Below are 18,357 nucleotides of genomic sequence, written 5' to 3'. Positions count from 1 at the left end.
GGCTTTAACCTAGAGAGAACATAACACTGACCCTTGAGAAGGAAGGAGGATTCAGAGGATCCACTCTGCTCCCAGATCCTGCACCTCTTTTCTGTGGAACCTCCGACAAATGAGTCTCTGTAAGCAACATCTAATGGGGGAGAACTATAACTAGCCTTTTATGCACGAGTCTGACAATCTCAGCTAAGAGTTTGGCTAACAGTTAATTTGAGCTGCTGAATTTAAGCACTAAGTGAAAATCTGCTTAATCCTGTGTTCCAGCATAAAACTGTAATTTGATAGTATAGCATGACAGGCTCCTCACCTGTGTCAGAGACTTCACAGCCGACCATCACTAGAGTCAACGGAAAACCACAGCAGGGAGAAGGAAATGGGACACAGCACGATGGACTACTTTGGCTTTCCCAGGCCAACAGACAGGGCACACTGCTCTGATCAGTTTCCATCAGCTTCTAAAACAAAGAAGGTAAGTGCTATGAAAAGGCATAAAAGGCTGGGACTCAGGAGACCTGAGTTATTGTCTCAGCTCTACCACTGGCCTAATGGGTGACCTTGGGCAAGTCACGTCCCCTCGCTGTGCCTCGGTTTCCCCCACCCTTTGTCTTCTCTACATTCTAAGCTCTCTGAGGCAGGGCTTGACTCTCACTATGTGTTGGCACAGTGCCTAGCACAATGGGGCCCTGATCTTGGTTGCAGCTTCTGGGCACTACAGGAATAAAAACAATACCTATGGGTGGAGCTCGAGTCTAGTTTTGTCCCCAAGTTTTCCACCCACAAGGCCTGCGCACTGGAAAGGTCTTTGCTGAGTCTTCAGGAACGAGGAGCTGGCTTTGCAGCTGCACAGAGCCCCCTTTGGCAAGAGGTGGACTGAAGCTTGTAGTCAAAGTGGTCCGGGCAGTCAGTCAAGCAGCATCCTTTCCATTAGGCTGAGAAACTGGGGTTTGTGTCAGTGTACGCTTGGTGTAATCTTGTTTACCTACAAAGAATGTACCCACAGGCCTGTCTCCCTGAACACAGCAGAAACAAACAACCATAGGCAGTTTCCCTGCTTGGAAATCCCCAAGTTAGCCTCTCCAGCAAGGTCTGTGCCCAAGAAGCTATGTCCCTCTGCTTCCTCTCACAGTCACATTCTCACTCCTTTACCTGGCTTTCTTCAACACACACAGTTTACAACTGATCTCTTAGACCATGTCTACTATGCAGATCTAGATCAGTATAACCCCATCACAAAGCGGTGTGAAAAATCCATCCCCCCCACCATGGACAGCGCTGTAGCTACTGCCTCTCGGGAGGTCGATTAACTCCCCTGAAGGGAGAAGCTCTCCCATCGGTGTCGTAGCATCTTCACTAAAGCACCACAGCATCAAAGCTGCCCTTTGCTGTAGGTGAGGACAAGCCTGTCGCCCCTGCATTTGCCCTGTTAATCTACCGGGGTTAGTTCAGGGCCAGCCATGCAGCCATTGCTTTGTTTACTACACAAAGAAGCTTGATTGCTCCTTCTGTGGAGCATATAAGGGCTTATCTACACTGGCACTTAACAGCGCTGCAACTTTCTCTCTCAGGGGGGTGAAAAACCTCCCCCCTGAGTGCAGCAAGTCTCGGGCACCAGTGTAAACAGTGCCCCAGAGCTGGGAGCTTCGCCCCTCGTGGAGGTGGGGTTTTTTCCCAGCGCTGCGCCTCAACCACACAAGGCAGGTTAAGAGTGCTTGGTACACACACAGGTTTTAACAAGGTCTGTGATTGTGTTTCAGACCTGTTGGCAGCCATTAACGCCTTTCACCACAACAATATTACTATTTATATTGTGTCAGCAGCCAAAGGCTCCATGCAGAACAGGGCCCCATTTGTGCGCTAGGTGTTGTACACAACACTGTAAAAAACAGTCTGAAGGGTCATGTGCTCATCTTCTAAGGATGAAGGGACAGACAGAATCCGTCCAACCAAGGGTATGTCTACACTTGCAGAGTTTTTGCGCTGTAAGTTTCACCAGTGACAGGGAACCAGTGAAAGAAAAGCGCTGGTTTGTGTACTCACTTAATTCCTCAGGCGTCAGAGAGTGTTTACATGAGCAGCACTTCCATCGCGGATGAGAGCAGCGCTCTAGGGCAGCTATCCCACAGTGCAGCGCTCTCCAGTTTGACGATGGGTCTTGTGGGAAGGGGGTGTTGATTGCAGGGCATTCTGGGTCCCTGCACAGCCTCCTCTCCCCAGACACGGATAAGCTCCAGTAGCTTGACATTGCTCCAGGGGAGCAGGGGATCATTGGCTCCGTGGAGCAGGCATTGTCACCTGGCCAGATCAGTGAGCCCTTGCCAAGAAAACGGGAGTTTCAAAGTTCCCAGGGCTTTACAGGGGGAGGGGTGGATGTCTGTTTACCTGGCATTAGAGCAGCAGAGCTGCTGGCGAGAGTGGTCATCCAGGCACTGTGGGAGATCCTGCGGAGGCGAAAAGCTGTGTAAACAGGAAGAATCAGGAGCGTAGCTAGTGAGGGAGCAGGGCAGCGGCTGCTCTCCCACCGAGCGGGCGTGGCGCCTTTTTAATTTTTACTCACCCGGCAGCGCTCTGGGTCTTCGGCGGCGGGTCCTTTGCTCGCTCCAGTCTCCGGAGGCACTTCGGCGGCAGGGGTTCCTTCAGTGCCGCCGAAGACCCGGAGCTCCGCCGGGTGAGTCCAAGCAGGTGGTGCCTTTTTTTTATCTCCGCTCCCCCTGTTCTCTCCACCTGGCTACACCACTGGGAAGAATGTGTCTTCACTTGCACGTCACCGCGAAAGCATCACTGGTACGAACTATATGCCTCTCATGGAGGTGGTTTGCTTTTTGTGGTGAAACGTCTGAGTCTCACTGCAAAATGTCATTGGAGAGTGTAGACGCTCCCATGGTTTTTGCACAAAAAAAGGGACTTTTTCCGCTTTAAATGGCAAGCGTAGACATGCCCCAAGGCAGGGTGAGAGAACATCCCTGCTCTGCAGAACAAGTGAGAAAAAGGGAGTGGAGAACTTTAAAATGTTTTCAGAGGCGCTTTTTACTTTAGGGCCTGGTCTACACTACAAAGTTAGTTCCATGCAAGTCACTTTGCATTGATCTATTTGTGCATGTGTCTATGCACAAATTTGTTTCAGGCTGATGTAACTGCCCCATTATGGCACTGCAACCACCTCCCCAAATGGCGTAGAGCCATGGTTGACCTACTGAGGATGACAGTGCAAGCATAGACAATGCATGACCTGTGTCAACCCTCACAATCCTGCAGCAGCTGTCCCACAATGCCCCATTCTCTGATCACCATTGTAAACTCAACTGCCGAGGAGTCACAGGCCAGAAGCAACCCTCTCCCCACATTTTGAAATGCCTTTTCCTGACTGCCCTCCTTGGCAGCACACCTAGCAGCTCTCTCTTGTGGTATGGCAACCATGCCAGCTCCACTAGACACACTCCTGCCTGGAGTGAACAGGAACTATTAGAGCTCCTAGACCAGCTGGGAGAAGAGGCTGCGCAAGCATAACTACAGCCCAGCTGTGGAAACATGGACACCTACCCGCAGATTGCCTGGAGATACAGGCAAAGAGGTATGACTGGGATGAGCAGCAGTGTCATGTGAAAGTCCAGGAACTTCACCAGGGATACCACAAGGCGGGGAGCGCAACAGTAGATCTGATGCTGAGCCACAGACCTGCTGCTTCTACAAGGAACTGTATGCCATATTTGGCAGAGACTCCACCACCACCCCCAGACCCCTGTGGATGCTTCAGAGGAGCCCGAGATAGAGACCCCTGTTGTGAACAATGAGGGGAGGGGAGGGAAACACTGCAGGGGACTCTAGCCATGCTGTGTGCCAGGATCTGTTTGAGTCTCTGCCACAGTCTAGCCAGACCCACCAGGCAAGCACAGATCAGCCTGATGAAGGGGAAGAGAACTCGGGAGTGAGCATATATTTTTCCTCAGAGCATTGAAATTTAAAGATGGTGCCTGGCCCATCCCCAAGTTAACAAGACAAAGGTATCAACTTTTCATTGTTTTATTTGTACAAGAAGAGGTGGAGGTACAACCAAGAAAGGTAGAGTTGGCGCCTGCCTTCCTTTCCCCTGTTGGGTTAGGCAGGGTGGGGTCCATCTGGAGCACTTTTTATATGCATAAAAATGTACCTTTTATCCTCCTGAAAGATTGCCATGAAAGGAGATACTATGCAATCTGCTCCCAAAAATTTCTAGGAATGGCTGACTTATTTCTTCCTCCACGGTAAGACACTTTCCCACACCACTTTGTGATGAGTTTGGTTGGTGACATTGCAGTAAACAGGCTAGTGGCATATGGGCCCGGGCAGCTTCAGGATGCCAGCAGCTGTGTTCTCTGTACCTTTGTTATCCTTCGTAGTGAGATATCAGCTAAAAGCACTACCTTCTGTTGAAACTAGTGCCAATAGTCAGTGCCATTGGTTTATGCTTAGATCCATGGAATAAGGATGAAAATTTTATAGCTTTGTGCAACAGAAAATCACTCACTATAGCTGGGGTCCAGAGTGGTGCTGTGCTGTGGTGCTCCAAAGCTGGTGTCAATAAGCAAGTCATATTAACGTTGTTGATGGGAATAAGGAGAGGGAGTTTTGAAAGTTTTCTTTCCCTTTCCATTGTGACTGTAAATCACAGTATCTGTCTGTTTTTATGAGGAGCTTCTGGCGTCGCAACCTTCAGGGTGCCCCCTCCACACCCGCAGAAAGCCTATCCTGTTGAGAAAGAAGAGGACGGCTGAGGACGTGTTTCGCAAGGTCCTGCAAGCCAAGCATCACACTGTGACCAATGGATCTGGAGGGCCCATAGGACCGACAGCATGTAGAAAGACACAGAAGATAGGAAAAAAGCCCAGGCGTTCCATCAGGAAAAGGAGAGGGAAATGCACCAGGACATAATGGGTCTTCTCAAGTAGCAAACCCAAATGCTTCAGATCCTGGTTGATTTACAGGTCCAAAAATCCAGGACTCTCCACTCTTTGCCATTCTTGAAGAATGCCTAAACCCTCTGAACATACTATGTGGCATAATGGGGTGCACTAGTACCCACACCACTCCACACTGGAAGACAGCAAGGAAAACCACAGCTTCATATAACACTGACCTGTGACAATCACAGTTGGTGCGTGTATACCCACAACGGACTACATTTATGCATTCAAATGGACATAAATGTTTCCTTCCTTTCTAATTTTAAATTTGCACCTCATTAAGTTATGTTAAAAATTCATAAAACATTGCCTGTGGATTTTTTTGCACATTATTTTCTGCAGTATTTTTTCCTACCAATTTAAGTTCTATTTTTGGAGGATCAAATTACCTTTATTAGTTCCAACAAATATCGCAGAACGGTGTTCAAAGGAAACAGTATTTGTAAATGTACACCAAGCATCACAGAATTCACTGCTTCTGGAAAACACCAGGTCATATTTATAAATGTACAGCAAGCACCACACAGTTCATAGCTTAAGGGCGTCACATTATTGATAGCTTAAGGAAAACACACAGTCATATTTATAAATGTACAGCAGGCACTACCCAATCCTAAGCAGAAACCAAAACTCCAGCAGAAAACACTACTGGAGCTGACTGTTAAAGTTCTCTTTCAGAGTCTCCCTCAAACACACAGATCCACGTTGGGGTCCTGAAATAGCCCTTGTGTCCGGGTGTTCAAAGTCAGCAGAGAGCCACTCCATCTCTACCCTTCACGTTGGAGGCAGCTTTTCCTCCTTTGCCTCACAGATATTATGCAGGACACAACAGGCAGCTATAGCCATTGGGACATTTTTCTCACGGAGATCCAATGTAGTGAGTAAACAATGCCAGTGTCCCATCAGTCTACCAAAAGCACATTCAGCGGTCATTCTGCACCTGCTAAGCTGGTAGCTGAATCCTTCCTTAGTGCTGTAGAGGTGGTCAGTGTATGGAGCCAGGAGAGCAAGGGGTAGGCTGGGTCCCCCAGAATCACTGTTGGCAGCCGCATTTCAATATTGCCAGTGGGCACCCACCAGTTGGGAAAGAATGTCCCAGCTTGCAGCTTTCTGAACAGTCCTGTGTTCTTAAAGATGCGAGTATCGTGCACCTTCCCTGACCAGCCCACATTGATATTGGTGAAGCATTCCAGTGATCCACCAATGCTTGCATAACCATAGAAAAGTAACCTTTTCCACTGAGTACTCTGGGGCAAGGAGGGTTGATGCCAAAATAGGGACTCCCCCACTCCCCTGCAGTTTGGGAACCCCATTGCTGCAAACTCATCCACTATTTCTTGCACATTGCCGAGAGTCACAGTCCTGTGTAGCAGAAGACAGCTAATGGCCCTACACACTTGCATGACAACGGCCCCAACTGTGGATTTTCCAACTCCAAAATGATTTCCCACTGAGCAGTAGCATTTTGACATTGTGAGCTTCCAGAGTGCAACCGCCACTCACTTCTTCGCTGTCAATGCAGCTCTCGTTCTGGTGACCATGCGCTGGAGGGAGCTCAGCCCACAAATCCAGGAACTTGGGCTTTCACATCCAAAAGTTTTGCAGCCACTGCTCATCATCCAAACTTTCACTATGATGCAATCCCACCAGTCAATGTTCATTTCTTGGGCACAGAAGCAGTGCTCCACCATTTGCAGCTTCTCTGTGAACACCACCAACAACCTTGAATTATTTTTCGCTATGTCCTTCAGCAAACCGTCTTCAAAGAAATCATATTCTCTGTTGTTGTGGTACTTCCTGTGGGTCTGCCAATACAGGAGAATCACCTCTCACATTTGGTCATCTTTACACAATTCCATCACTATAAACTTGCTATCGCTCTGTGATCTTCCCCGTACTGTCCTACTGTTTCTTTAAATGACTCTTCATCTTTGTCACGGGCATGGTCGCCCCATTCCATCCCTTCTCGGTCAACTGTGGCAATGGAGGCACTCCTTGCCTCTGTTCCCTCTTCTGGAGTGGGTTTCCTTGGCTTTTCCCGCATGAGTTGGTCACTCCCATTCCCTCTGGCCAAAGTACTAAACAAATTTAAACCCTTCCAGGGTATTTAAGTAACTGGTCAGACCCTAAGCTGGCTTCTCTCAGCTGGCCTCTTCAAAGGCCCTTGCTTTGGGTTCATCTGGGCCAGCAGCAAAGTCTTTAAAAATCAAGCAGAAACTCAATGGAGTCACAGTCTTCTTTTCAGGGTAGCAGACCGAGGGCTTCTCCCATCCCGGGAGCCCCTCAAAAGGACAGCAGTTAAGTGTAGAGGACAGCAGTTAAGTTGAATTGGAGGGGAGAACTATAGGAGTGGAGCTAGCTCCTTTGGTGGGCCCTGAACCAAGGGCCAGGGTCCAGGCAGGCAGTCCTGTGGACTGCTGTTGCTGAAGTGCGATGGAGAGCTCTAGAGGAGCCTGAGAAGGGCGAGACGCTCAAGCTCAGAGAGGGACAGAAGATGCTTTAATAATATTTGATTTTGTTTGTAGTTTTAATTCCTCAAAAGAATTAAAACTACAAACAAAATCAAATATTATTAAAGCATCTTCTGTCCCTCTCTGAGCTTAAGCGTCTCGCCCTTCTCAGGCTCCTCTAGAGCTCTCCATCGCACTTCAGCAACAGCAGTCCACAGGACTGCCTGCCTGGACCCTGGCCCTTGGTTCAGGGCCCACCAAAGGAGCTAGCTCCACTCCTATAGTTCTCCCCTCCAATTCAACTTAACTGCTGTCCTCTACAGCCAGTCTCCAATTGCTTGTATTTCCTCCTTTTAAATCCAACATGCAGTCCAGGTGTAATGGGGCAGGGCTAGCTGAACAGGGCTGGCTGGCCAAGGCCTCCTTGTTACAATCCCCTTTATAAAATATCATTTAAGATCTCAATTCCAGCATTACCCCCCTTTGATTTCAATGATCCTATGTCATTTATAGGGCTATATTGGGACACTGTTCTTGAATCCTCTATCTAAACCATTCTATAGGATGAGTGTTTTGTTTTTTGCCACTCTATCACAATGATGGATCATTGTAAAATAAACAACGGCCAAGAAAAAGCAGTAAGCAAAAGGAATCTTACTTCTATGTGTGGCCACACTGTAATATAACACAGTCCTTTGGGATGTTACTTCTGGCCATAAGGGTTGGATGTTGCCATTTCTCAAAATTCAGTGCAGTCCAGATAAAATATTCAAGTACATTGCTGGTTAATTACATTCAGCTTTGCCTTTGTCAGATAGCAGAGTAGCAGCCGTGTTAGTCTGTATTCGCAAAAAGAAAAGGAGTACTTGTGGCACCTTAGAGACTAACAAATTTATTTGAGCATAAGCTTTCGTGAGCTACAGCTCACTTCATCGGATGCTCACGATAGCTTATGCTCAAATAAATTTGTTAGTCTCTAAGGTGCCACAAGTACTCCTTTTCTTTTTGTCAGATATGTTACAGCTAAAGACCATATGTTTATGGATAGGTGTTATTCTTAATCATCACCAATAATCTATCACCATTAGTGCTTCTTCCTAAGGTCGCAGCCCACTCAGAGCTGCAGGGAAAGCCTTTGCGCATCCCCTGTGATGTTGAGATCTCTCTGCCTCTTGCTGAGTTTCCTGCTGCTGAACTCTGCAAAATCTGCTCTCTTCAAAAAGAAAAGCACCTCACTTCCGTTGCAAAGAGCTTTCGAAGATGTAAGCCACACCACTTCCCTGGCTTGCAGAAAGGCGTCTCCAGCCTAACAGCTGCAAAAGTGTGAACCCCACCACCCACCTCAAACAGGAGTCAACCCCAGAGCCAGTGCACACAAACTTCTGGAGTCAGGGCTTTCAAAAAAGATATTTCACGGCATTTACTACGATGACAGGCACCCTATACATACCTATAAAAGATAGCAGAGGAAAAATATTTAGGATCATATTCATCCCTGGTAACTCTACCAGATACCATGGTGATAGATGGGCAGGCAGATCAATCCTTATATATATATATATAAATGATCTGCAAAGGACAAAGAATTGGGTTTGTGATTTTTTTTTAATTGTTCATGTCGTAATAAAAGAAAGTGTGAATATGGGAGATTTATTTTTGACTTGCTTGTTTTTTCACTTTAGTACTATCAGAAATATCACATTGTGTGTTCTCCGAGGTTTGCTGGAGGTCTCTTTGGAGGTTTTAGGCCTTGCTAGAGTAGGCTTTAGAAGGCATTTGCTGAAATGTGCTAACAGCCTCATGTTGACAAAGTAGTGCGCCTATGGGCTTGTTTTCACTGGAAAGTTATTTCAAGTTGTAACTTCAGTGCTGTCCCTAGCTTGTATCTGGTCCACACATGAAAACCCTTCATTCCCTCATGGTGGTGCTTTTATCTGGAGTGGGCTGACCTGAGGAAGGGTAGAGCCTGAGATGGCACAATTTTTAGGCTCCTAACATCACCACTCGGTAGTGTGGACACAAGCTAGCTCCATTTGATTGCCTTCAAAGCATTCCCACAATTTCTTCCATGTGCCCAGAAAGAATAGAAAAGTTCTCCCATAATGTACTAGGAAAGAACTCACAGAGCACCAGACGCAGTTTAGTGCAGCACAAAGAAGCATGGAACGTGCACCCAGAAATCTTAATACCCCATACAAGTGACTGCAGTACCAGTGTGGATGCAGCAACTCAAGTGTTATTTCACTGTGTGGTCAGGTCACTCTTAGGCCAGGTCAACACTAAAAAGTGAGGTCTACCAAGCTACGTCACTCAGGGGTGTGAAAATTCCACATCCCTGAGCAACATAGTTAAGCTGACCTAAGTCCCTATGTAGACCTAGCTAGCTACCGCCTCTCGGGGGGGGGGACTACCTGTGCCAACAGGAGACCCCTTCCCGTCAGTGGAGTAGTGTCCATACTGAAGCACTGTAGCTGTGCTGCTGTAGCGTTTCAAGTGTAGACAAGCCCATAGCCTCACTCAAGCTAGGCTAACTCTAGAGAAGTAACTCAAGTGTAGATAACTCAAGTTAACCCTGCAGTGAAGACACACCCTTTAACATGAATTAAACTGGATGAGTTTCTAGGCTTTAACTCAGCCAGTATAACTAACATGTGTTAAAGGCACACTGCCTCGTTTGCACTAGTCTGTTCAGATGTCAGCTAGCGTTCCAAATCCTACTCTAGATAAAGGCCCTAGATACGGATCCTGAGTTTTCTCAGCCCTTAAAAGCAGGGGGTATGGGCACTGAGTCTTTAACAAAAAGAGCTATAGTTCCAATCACTTTTTCAGGCATTTGAGTTAAACACGTGCTGCTCCCCCATCCCCTCCAAAAAAAGAAAAAAAAGAATTCTAAATAAAATGGGAACAAACAACATCAGTTAATTGGCTTCCACTTGCATGCCGTCTGTGATGTCACAATCATATTAATCCTCCAGTCATCCATGGAGATTTTCAAGAAAAATAGGGCAGATAAGGCCAGAATTTATAATGTCAAAAAACCAAAACAAACCTCCTCCCCCCAAACATTTCAGGTCTGCTGTACATCCGAAAGCAGCAAAAACAAAGGGAAAAAGTCCAGTTTTCCTTCTTCTCTGTTTCAAAGATCACCTTTATGAGATATCCCTCATTTGATGCCTAATATACTGTTACCCCTTTTAGACCCAAGTGGTTAGCCAAAATTCAGGGTCCTGCACGCTGTTTCAGTTGGCAGGGAAAAATTGATGATAGAGCAGGTGTCTTTGATGCAACTCTTGTTTATTTACAAAGTATGTATGAAGTCCTGTTTGTCTGAGCACAGCAAGAATCAAACAGCAGGACACAGTTTCTTTGATCACAGCTTCAAGCCCCTTTCTAGCCAGAACTCAGCCCAAAAGTGCACTCTTAGTTTTTTCCTCAGATCTACACTGCTTCTGTTGTTGTGTCTGATGCTTCCTTGTTGCCTTCTCTGGTCTTTCAGCCTCTCTTCCACAGACAAAAGTTCACAAAACAATACCCAGCAAAACCCCTCTGCCCCCATGTGCACGGTAGTCACATGTTCCTGTGTTTTGGATGGAGGCTGCTATTGTTTCAGCTATGTGGCTCCATACAGGAGTCGAACTGTCTCTTACATTTATCTCAAATGAAGAGTAGCTGTTACACCCACTGGTTTCAACAAAGTTTAAACTAACCCATGCTGACACCATCACCCATATCCAATAAGAAGGTACTCTGAGGAGTGTCTACTCAGGTTTCCAAGCAGTGATCATGCAAAGGATCACACAATGGCACACTAATATCTGATATTGTACCACAGGTAAAACAGAGTGGGGTCCTTTAAGAAAAAGCTCCATCCTTTATTTTTCAGGCAGTTCTCTCTTACTTCCTTAAGTGGTCATCTCACTGTCTGCTCATATTTCCTCATGCTATGGATCATGTTCTACTTTAATGTATATCTATACAACTTCATTGACATAATCTCCACTGAATTCTCTCTCTTGGCTCTGAAATTATAAAATTCCTTTTATTCAATGATCTGCAAGTGCTTTACAATTACGTGAGCCTCACAAGATAGTTTTGTGTTATTTCCAGTTTAGCTATTTTTTTTTTTACAGATGAGGAAACTGCAGCACAGAGCAGGTAAGTGACTTTTCCAATCCCACAGAGCAAATCAGTGGCACAACCAGGAACAGAACCCAAGAGTCCCAGTTCCCATTCCGTTGTAACCACCAGCAAAACACATTCTCTTCAAAGGTTCTGTAGTCACTCAGTGAGGGCCTGATCCAAAGTCCAGTGAAGTCAATGGGCTTTGGATAAGACCCTGTGTCAGCATCACAAAGCTATTCTGATAGAAAGAGACTTTTCCCACAAACATGGAAAAACCCCATAAGACAGTCACCCTCACAATATAGCACTGCTAGAGGCAGGTCACTGCTGGAGGCCAGACAGAGGACTAGAAGCCACCGGGCCACCGCTATAAAACGAGGATTCTTACAGCTACTGTGGAACAGTATCACCCAGCCGAACATCCCTGCTACTCTTAAGGCTGTGTCATTAGACTCCCTTCTGCCCTTATCCCCAGCAATTCTGGGCCCCCATGGGGCCCACTCTACATCAGTAAAGAAGCCAAAGTGGGAAAGTTCAGAAGCCTTTTTATTTGTGTAGCCTCGATAAGGAAACTAAACACTCCACGATAACCTTTCGTGCTAAGGAGCTCAAAGGTTGCCTAATATGTAGGTTCTGTGCAGAAGGTCTTATATTTGATTGTGTCTAGTTAAAAATAAACTCTAGGATCTGTAAACAAACGCTGTGGTCTGCTGACTGCAGCACCCTCCCCAGTCCACTCCCGTCCCCTTCAGGTAGAAGGATTGCATTTCAAAGGAGGAGGATGAACCGTGGGGCCCTCTCAGGTCTAACCGCTGGTGTCCATGGTCAGGATTTCCTAACTTCCTCATCATGCAGTTAATTTTTCAATTTCAAAAGGAGTGTTAAAGTCTCTTGGGAACAGCTTCCCCAGGCTTTCCAGAGTGGCCAGACATGTTGATTCTAAGACCTGCAGCACCCTGCCGGGCTGAGCAAAAGTTCATTTTGGTTTACGTTTGACGTCTGCATCTCCACACATCAATGGATACAAAAGGGCAAAGGTCAATACAAGGCCTTGTGTGCTCTCTTTCAATGTATTTTTTTCTCCTGTGATGTTAAAAACCAACAACATTCAAGTAATTTAGAAAGTGCACATCAGGCACCAAAAACATGCAAAGATTGAATCAAACGGCCTTCAAATGTAAAATTGTAGCCTTTTCCCATTATAGTTTCTTGGGGAAATATCAATAATATAGGGCTTCCTGCTGGAAAGGTGAAGACTAGAGCAGCTGCTATAGGAGCTTTCCAAAACCAGTGCTCTTACAACATTCACTACAGTGACTTTTAGTGGGAGGCTGGGAGCATTCCCATAATAAATATTTTTACACCAGTGGTGGGCAACCTGCAGCCCGTCAGGGTAATCTGCTGGCCGACCGCGAGACAGTTTGTTTACATCGACCGTCCGCAGGAACAGCTGCCTGCAGCTCCCAGTGGCCGTGGTTCACCGTTCCCAGCCAATGGGAGCTGTGGGAAGCGGTGGCCAGTACGGTTCGTGGCCTCCACTTCCCGCAGCTCCCATTGGCCGGGAACGGTGAACAGCGGCCACTGGGAGCCGCAGGCAGCCGTGCCTGCAGACGGTTGATGTAAACAAACTGTCTCACAGCCCGCCAGCGGATTACCCTGATGGGTCGTTTGTGGCCCACAGGCCGCAGCTTGCCCACCACTGTTTTACACCATTCTCTTCTCTGACTCCTCTTGATGCTGGACATAGAGCAACTAAGAAATTCTCTTTTTAATGTTTCAAAAACTATTCCATATAAAATACTCAGGATAAAGAGGCCTAGTATGATATAAGTCCCTCTCTATACAGATGTTTGTATGTGAGCTGTGTATAAGGTATGGCAGAGGGCCCCCACATAATCATATACAGAAACTTGACTTCAGTTTTGGAAGGTCTCTAATGATGTAAGAGGTTTTAATGTAAGAGCAGCTGATGACACTGGAACCCAAACATCTTATTCTTTCAGTTGATGGCAATGTTCTTGGAGGCACATGCCATCTCAGCTCCGCATTGCTTTCATCCTCACACTGAAAAACTGTCAAGAAGGGGGGCAAACGTGATTTACATCAAGGAATCATCTCTGTGTCGGCAAGTCCCGCTCTGAAAGGATCACCTTCACCTTCTCCACAATGGTCCATACTTCCGCCATGGCACCTCGACCTGGAGAGCAAGGTCACACACACAGTAAAACTCAGGTCCCAAGGAGGCTGCACAACTGCTAAGCATTGACATACCACAAGCCCTGCTGAAATTTGGCCTTGTTCCTTCCCATACACACAGCAATGCAATGTTCCAGTGCATTTTCTAACCAGTGAATTGCAGCGAGTTACACCAGATTTGCTGGCAAGACAAAACAAGGCTAGTGTGAAGATCAGCTCCCACCATAGGCACCGATTTCTGCTCATGCCGGTGGGTGCTCGACCCCCCCATCTACCGTCTGCCCCGCTCCCATTCCAACCCCTTTCCCAAAGTCCCTGCCCCAACTCCACCCCCTCCCTGCCCCTATTCTGACTCCTTCTCCAAATCCCTGCCCCGGCCCCGCCTCTTCCCTGCCTCCTTCCCTGAGCGCACCATATTCCTGCTCCTCCTGGAGCTTGGCGGCAAGCGCTAGGAGGTAGGTGGAGGAATGGGGACATGGCACGCTCAGGGGAGGACGCAGAGGAGGAGGTGAGGTGGAGCTGGGAGGGGAGCTTGGCTGCCGGCGGGTGCAGAGCACTCACTAATTTTTCCCTGTGTGTGCTCCAGCCCTGGAGCACCCATGGCATTGGCGCCTATGGCTCCCACTGCCAAACTCCAAGGGGCCGGACACTGGCACAAATTATGGGTCCTCATGAGTGGCCCACCTGATTCCCATAATGGCCTGAATATCAGAAAGCAACTGTGTTCCATATGGGCAGGTGAAAAATACCCGCGAACGAGCCATAGAGCCTCATCGATTCTCCAGGGTCTATGTGGATTGTGTGTCCTGGTTAAATGCCAATTGGTTGATTAAAAAAGTTGAGTAGAAATGACCAAAACAAATTAATGTGAGAATTTTTTTCATTTAACTTCTCATTTTGAAACCCAGAAACTTTATTTCTGTGTGAAATTGATGCAAAATGGCCGTTTTTTTCTATGTCAAAACCATGAACACTTTGTATTTTTGTACGCTTTCAATATACAATGAAATTAAGACTATTTTCAAGTGAAAATTGTCCTGACTTTGCTTTGGCTTGCATCCTGAACTAATTCTTGGAAATGTAAGGACAAGAACAAAACGTAAAAACTCTTCCTTTGGGATTGGTTACTTGCCAGATGTGCACTAAATCTTTCAGTGGAGATGTTGCTTTCACTCCTGAAGTCTTTTTTCATAGATTCATAAATATTCAGGCCTGAAGGGATCATTAGATAATCTAGTCTGACCTCCTGTCAAACACGGGACATAGAATTTCATCCAGCTACTCCTGAATTTAGAGCAATAATTTGGTTTGACTAAAGCATATCTTCCAGAAAGGCATCCAGTCTTCATGTGAAGACTTCAAATGTGGAGAATCCACAACTTTCCTTAGTAATTTGTTCCAAAGGTTAATCACTTTCACTGTTAAAAAAGTGTGCCTTATTTCTAATTTAAAATTTAATTACCTAATTTCTAGTTAGTTACCTAGTTCCTAATCAGAAATTAGTTACCTTAGACTTGCTTTAGGAAGGCCCCATAATTGTCAGCACCTGTTGGTGAATGATGGTTTTGAAAGAACAAAGGAACCATTTTCCTAAAAAGCTGAAAGAACCTTCATTCTACACTAGGATTTTTCAGACTCATAATTCCCATAATCCTGCTGGTGGATTGCATTGTAGATAAGGAATAGGCAGGCTTGTGTGATAATCTCCATGCTGTCTAACCCTGAACAGGTGGAGCAGCACCCAACAGACATGGACAAGAGACATCCTCTTGGATTGCCTCCTTACCAGAGGCAACGTGTGGGAGGAGGGCACACGGGGTCACGTGCCCCCCCAGATTTCTGCCTTCCATTTCCAGCCAGGCATCCACCAGCACTGGGGGCTTGCAGGGCGGAGCCATCGCAGTCCAGAGGGCTCAGCAGAAGCAGCTGAGTCCTGGGGCTCTCCATGGAGGGACCATCCAGCTGGGCAGCACACTGGAACTGGGCAAGGCCACTGGAGCAGCTAGTGGCAGCAGGCAGGGCAGGGCTGTTGCTGGTGCCCGGCAGCAGGAAGCTGGGCTGGGGGGGACCAGCAGATCCATCCCCACCTTCCCTGAACCAGCTGCAGGTGCTGGGCACTTCAGGGGCTTCAGTGGCCACAAAGCCCAGCCAGAGGTGGCTCAGCAAGGGAGGATGTCCCCTGCAGGAGGAGCAACGCCACATGTGGCTGCTGCTTTGGGCACAAAGCCTATTGGACAGAGCAGCCCCATGCTCCCTGGGGCCAGGGCCCAGGCCTGACAGAGGTGAAAAGAGGGCTCTAAGCCTCTGCCCATGGGGCTGCCAGGGAGCCTGCAAATCCAGGGCGGGAACAGGCTGGAAATCACTCCCCAGACCCCACTCCAGCGCTTATCTGCGGGGCAGAGAGGCTCCCCATGCCAGCGCTGCACAGGGCTCTAAACAGCTTTGGTACATGCAGGGCACGTCTCCTCCTGGACCACGCCCTATGTGCGAGGGTCTTGGGTTTTCCCGGAGTGCTGTCCTGGCCAGAGGCAGAGGGGAAGGAAGGAGTCCTCCGGGAAGGCTGCAGGTGTTCTGAGTGCTCTCACGAGGGGCTGGTTCTCCACACAGCGGCTGGGAGTGGGATACACCCTGCTGGCAATTTATGGAGAAGCAGCGGGGTTGGGGGCGGGGACAGCAAGAGAGAGAGCTGCGGGAGGAGGCAGAAGGAGGAGAGCATGCAAAGGGGACATGGGTCGGAAGCAGAGCCAACACATGGAGTGGTCAGGTCCCCCCTGAAACCTTTAAATTGTGCCTTCCACTATCAACAGTTACATGTCACCTCTGCCCCTTACAGTTCTGCATACAGAGCCATTAACCTTCATGATCCATAAATAACATTTCCAAGACCTGCCTGTGTTTTCCCAACTACTTCCATTTCACCTTTGGCAAGTCACATCTGGACTTTTTAGCTGTGCAAACCTTGGTAAGCAGTGTGTCCTGAACCCACAAATTATTCATACAGGGTGAAGTCCACCCCGACACAAAACCTATGCACCTCTGAGAGATAATCACAAACAAAATAAGAAAACAAATAAAATAGTCATGAAACAGAAGAGAAACATTCTTCAGTTTAACCACGATGAAAAGCTTAGCTAGGTAGGCTCTACTAATAGCTCATGACACAGAATACTGGTTAAGCAGGATGAAAAGCATAAGCATTAGGAAGTACTTTGCCTGAGTCAGCTGCTGCAGGCCAGTCTGTCTTACTGTCCCAGAAAGATTGAGCAATACAGTGATAAAAACACTTGAGCTCATCTGAGTATTGTTTATATTACAGCATCCATTGAGGGAGTGGAATCTGTTGGGAATTACAGATCCAAAAATCCGGGTGTAGACACGGTTAGAGACTTCTTGGGTCTAATAGGGGAGAGAAATTACAAGGGAAGGTAATTCAAGCAAAGACTGTGTGCTGACGCCCTTGCTAATACTGAGGTTTTGCCCCGATTCCAGCCATCAGTGGCCTGTCATCAGTGTAACTGCACCAACACAAACCTGTAGAGTAGACAGACAAAACACTGACTGGTGCAAATTGCAGCTTTCTTTTTCTACTCTATGGGTTTGAACCTTGCTGGCATCAACAAGTGGGATCAGAGCAAACTTCAGTGTGGACAAGACCCAAAAACCACAACTGTTTCTGGAGATGGAGGTGATTGATGGGTATAAGATATCAGTAGTGAGGGATACATAGGAACGATGGTCCAGTGGCTAGGGTGCTCGTTTGGGGGACCTGGCTTCAATTCCCTGCTCTGCCACAGACTTCCTGTGTGACCTTGGGTAAGTCATGGATCCTCTCTGTGCCTCAGTTCCCCACCGGTACAGTACAGATAATAACACTGTCCTACCCCACAGGGATGTGTGAGGATAAATACATAAAAGATTGCGAGGTGCTCAGATACCACCACGGTAATGGGGGATCTTAGTTAAATAAATAAAGGAAAAGACAAAAAAGGGAAGGCATGTTGATCCAGATGGCTTTTTGCCAAAGTCTATTGTGTGGTTTGACCTCATTTGAGTGTTTCCATTTACAGTAATCATGGACATGTGAGAAATTTGATGTGATGAGCCGTAAGAACCCTAGCAGAACAGTTATGGCCCGGTGTGTTTTTACTGATTTAAATAACTTACAAATCTGTTTATCCAACCACAAATGTATACTGGTATTCAGTTCCAAAAGGCCTCTCTTTTAGAGATGCACATTATTTACCTGAGAGATCAGGAGGTGTGAAAGCCAACCCTTACTCAGCAACCACATAGACTATTTTTAAATGTGTCTTATTTTCCAGACAGATTTCTATGCACTGTGTCAATGCACACCATAGAGCTTGGTATCAAACTATAAAGCAAAGTTATTAAAATATTAACACAGATGTGCATGTTCAAACATGATTCTATACAGGTGCTACAGCTGATTTATTGTTACGAATAACATGCCAAAGAAACAGCTTTCCTTCTCTATCCATATATGGCTCGCATTACTATAGTATCTGAGTGCCTCCATTTTTTAATGTATCTATCCCTCACAACTCCCCTGTGAGACAGGGAAGTGCTACTGTCCTCTGTTATCCCCACTGGGGCACAGAGAGACTAGACCAATTCACACAGAAAACCTGTGGCAG

The 18,357-nt window shown here is 47.0% G+C and overlaps 1 protein-coding gene and 1 long non-coding RNA gene across 13 annotated transcripts in view; both read right to left on the bottom strand.

The window, feature by feature from the left end:
* LOC122462087 overlaps positions 1-7,470 on the bottom strand; it is a 31,768-nt gene extending 24,298 nt beyond the window's left edge. For both annotated transcript variants that reach the window (XR_006284432.1, XR_006284433.1), the window contains exon 1: positions 305-7,470. This is a non-coding gene — a long non-coding RNA (uncharacterized LOC122462087). The remainder of the gene's footprint in view (positions 1-304) is intronic.
* Positions 7,471-10,661: 3,191 nt separating this feature from the next.
* Positions 10,662-18,357, bottom strand: part of PPCDC (phosphopantothenoylcysteine decarboxylase) — a 56,771-nt gene continuing 49,075 nt past the window's right edge. For all 11 annotated transcript variants that reach the window (XM_043524222.1, XM_043524223.1, XM_043524224.1 and 8 more), the window contains one exon: positions 10,662-13,703. In XM_043524222.1, the coding sequence (XP_043380157.1) occupies positions 13,618-13,703 (86 nt within the window). In that variant the 3' untranslated portion in view covers positions 10,662-13,617. The remainder of the gene's footprint in view (positions 13,704-18,357) is intronic.

This window comes from Chelonia mydas, chromosome 10 (assembly GCF_015237465.2).
Source record: "Chelonia mydas isolate rCheMyd1 chromosome 10, rCheMyd1.pri.v2, whole genome shotgun sequence".
Lineage (NCBI taxonomy): Eukaryota > Metazoa > Chordata > Testudines > Cheloniidae > Chelonia > Chelonia mydas.
Note: the sequence above shows the minus strand (reverse complement) of the source record. Positions and strands in the feature narration are given on the sequence as shown.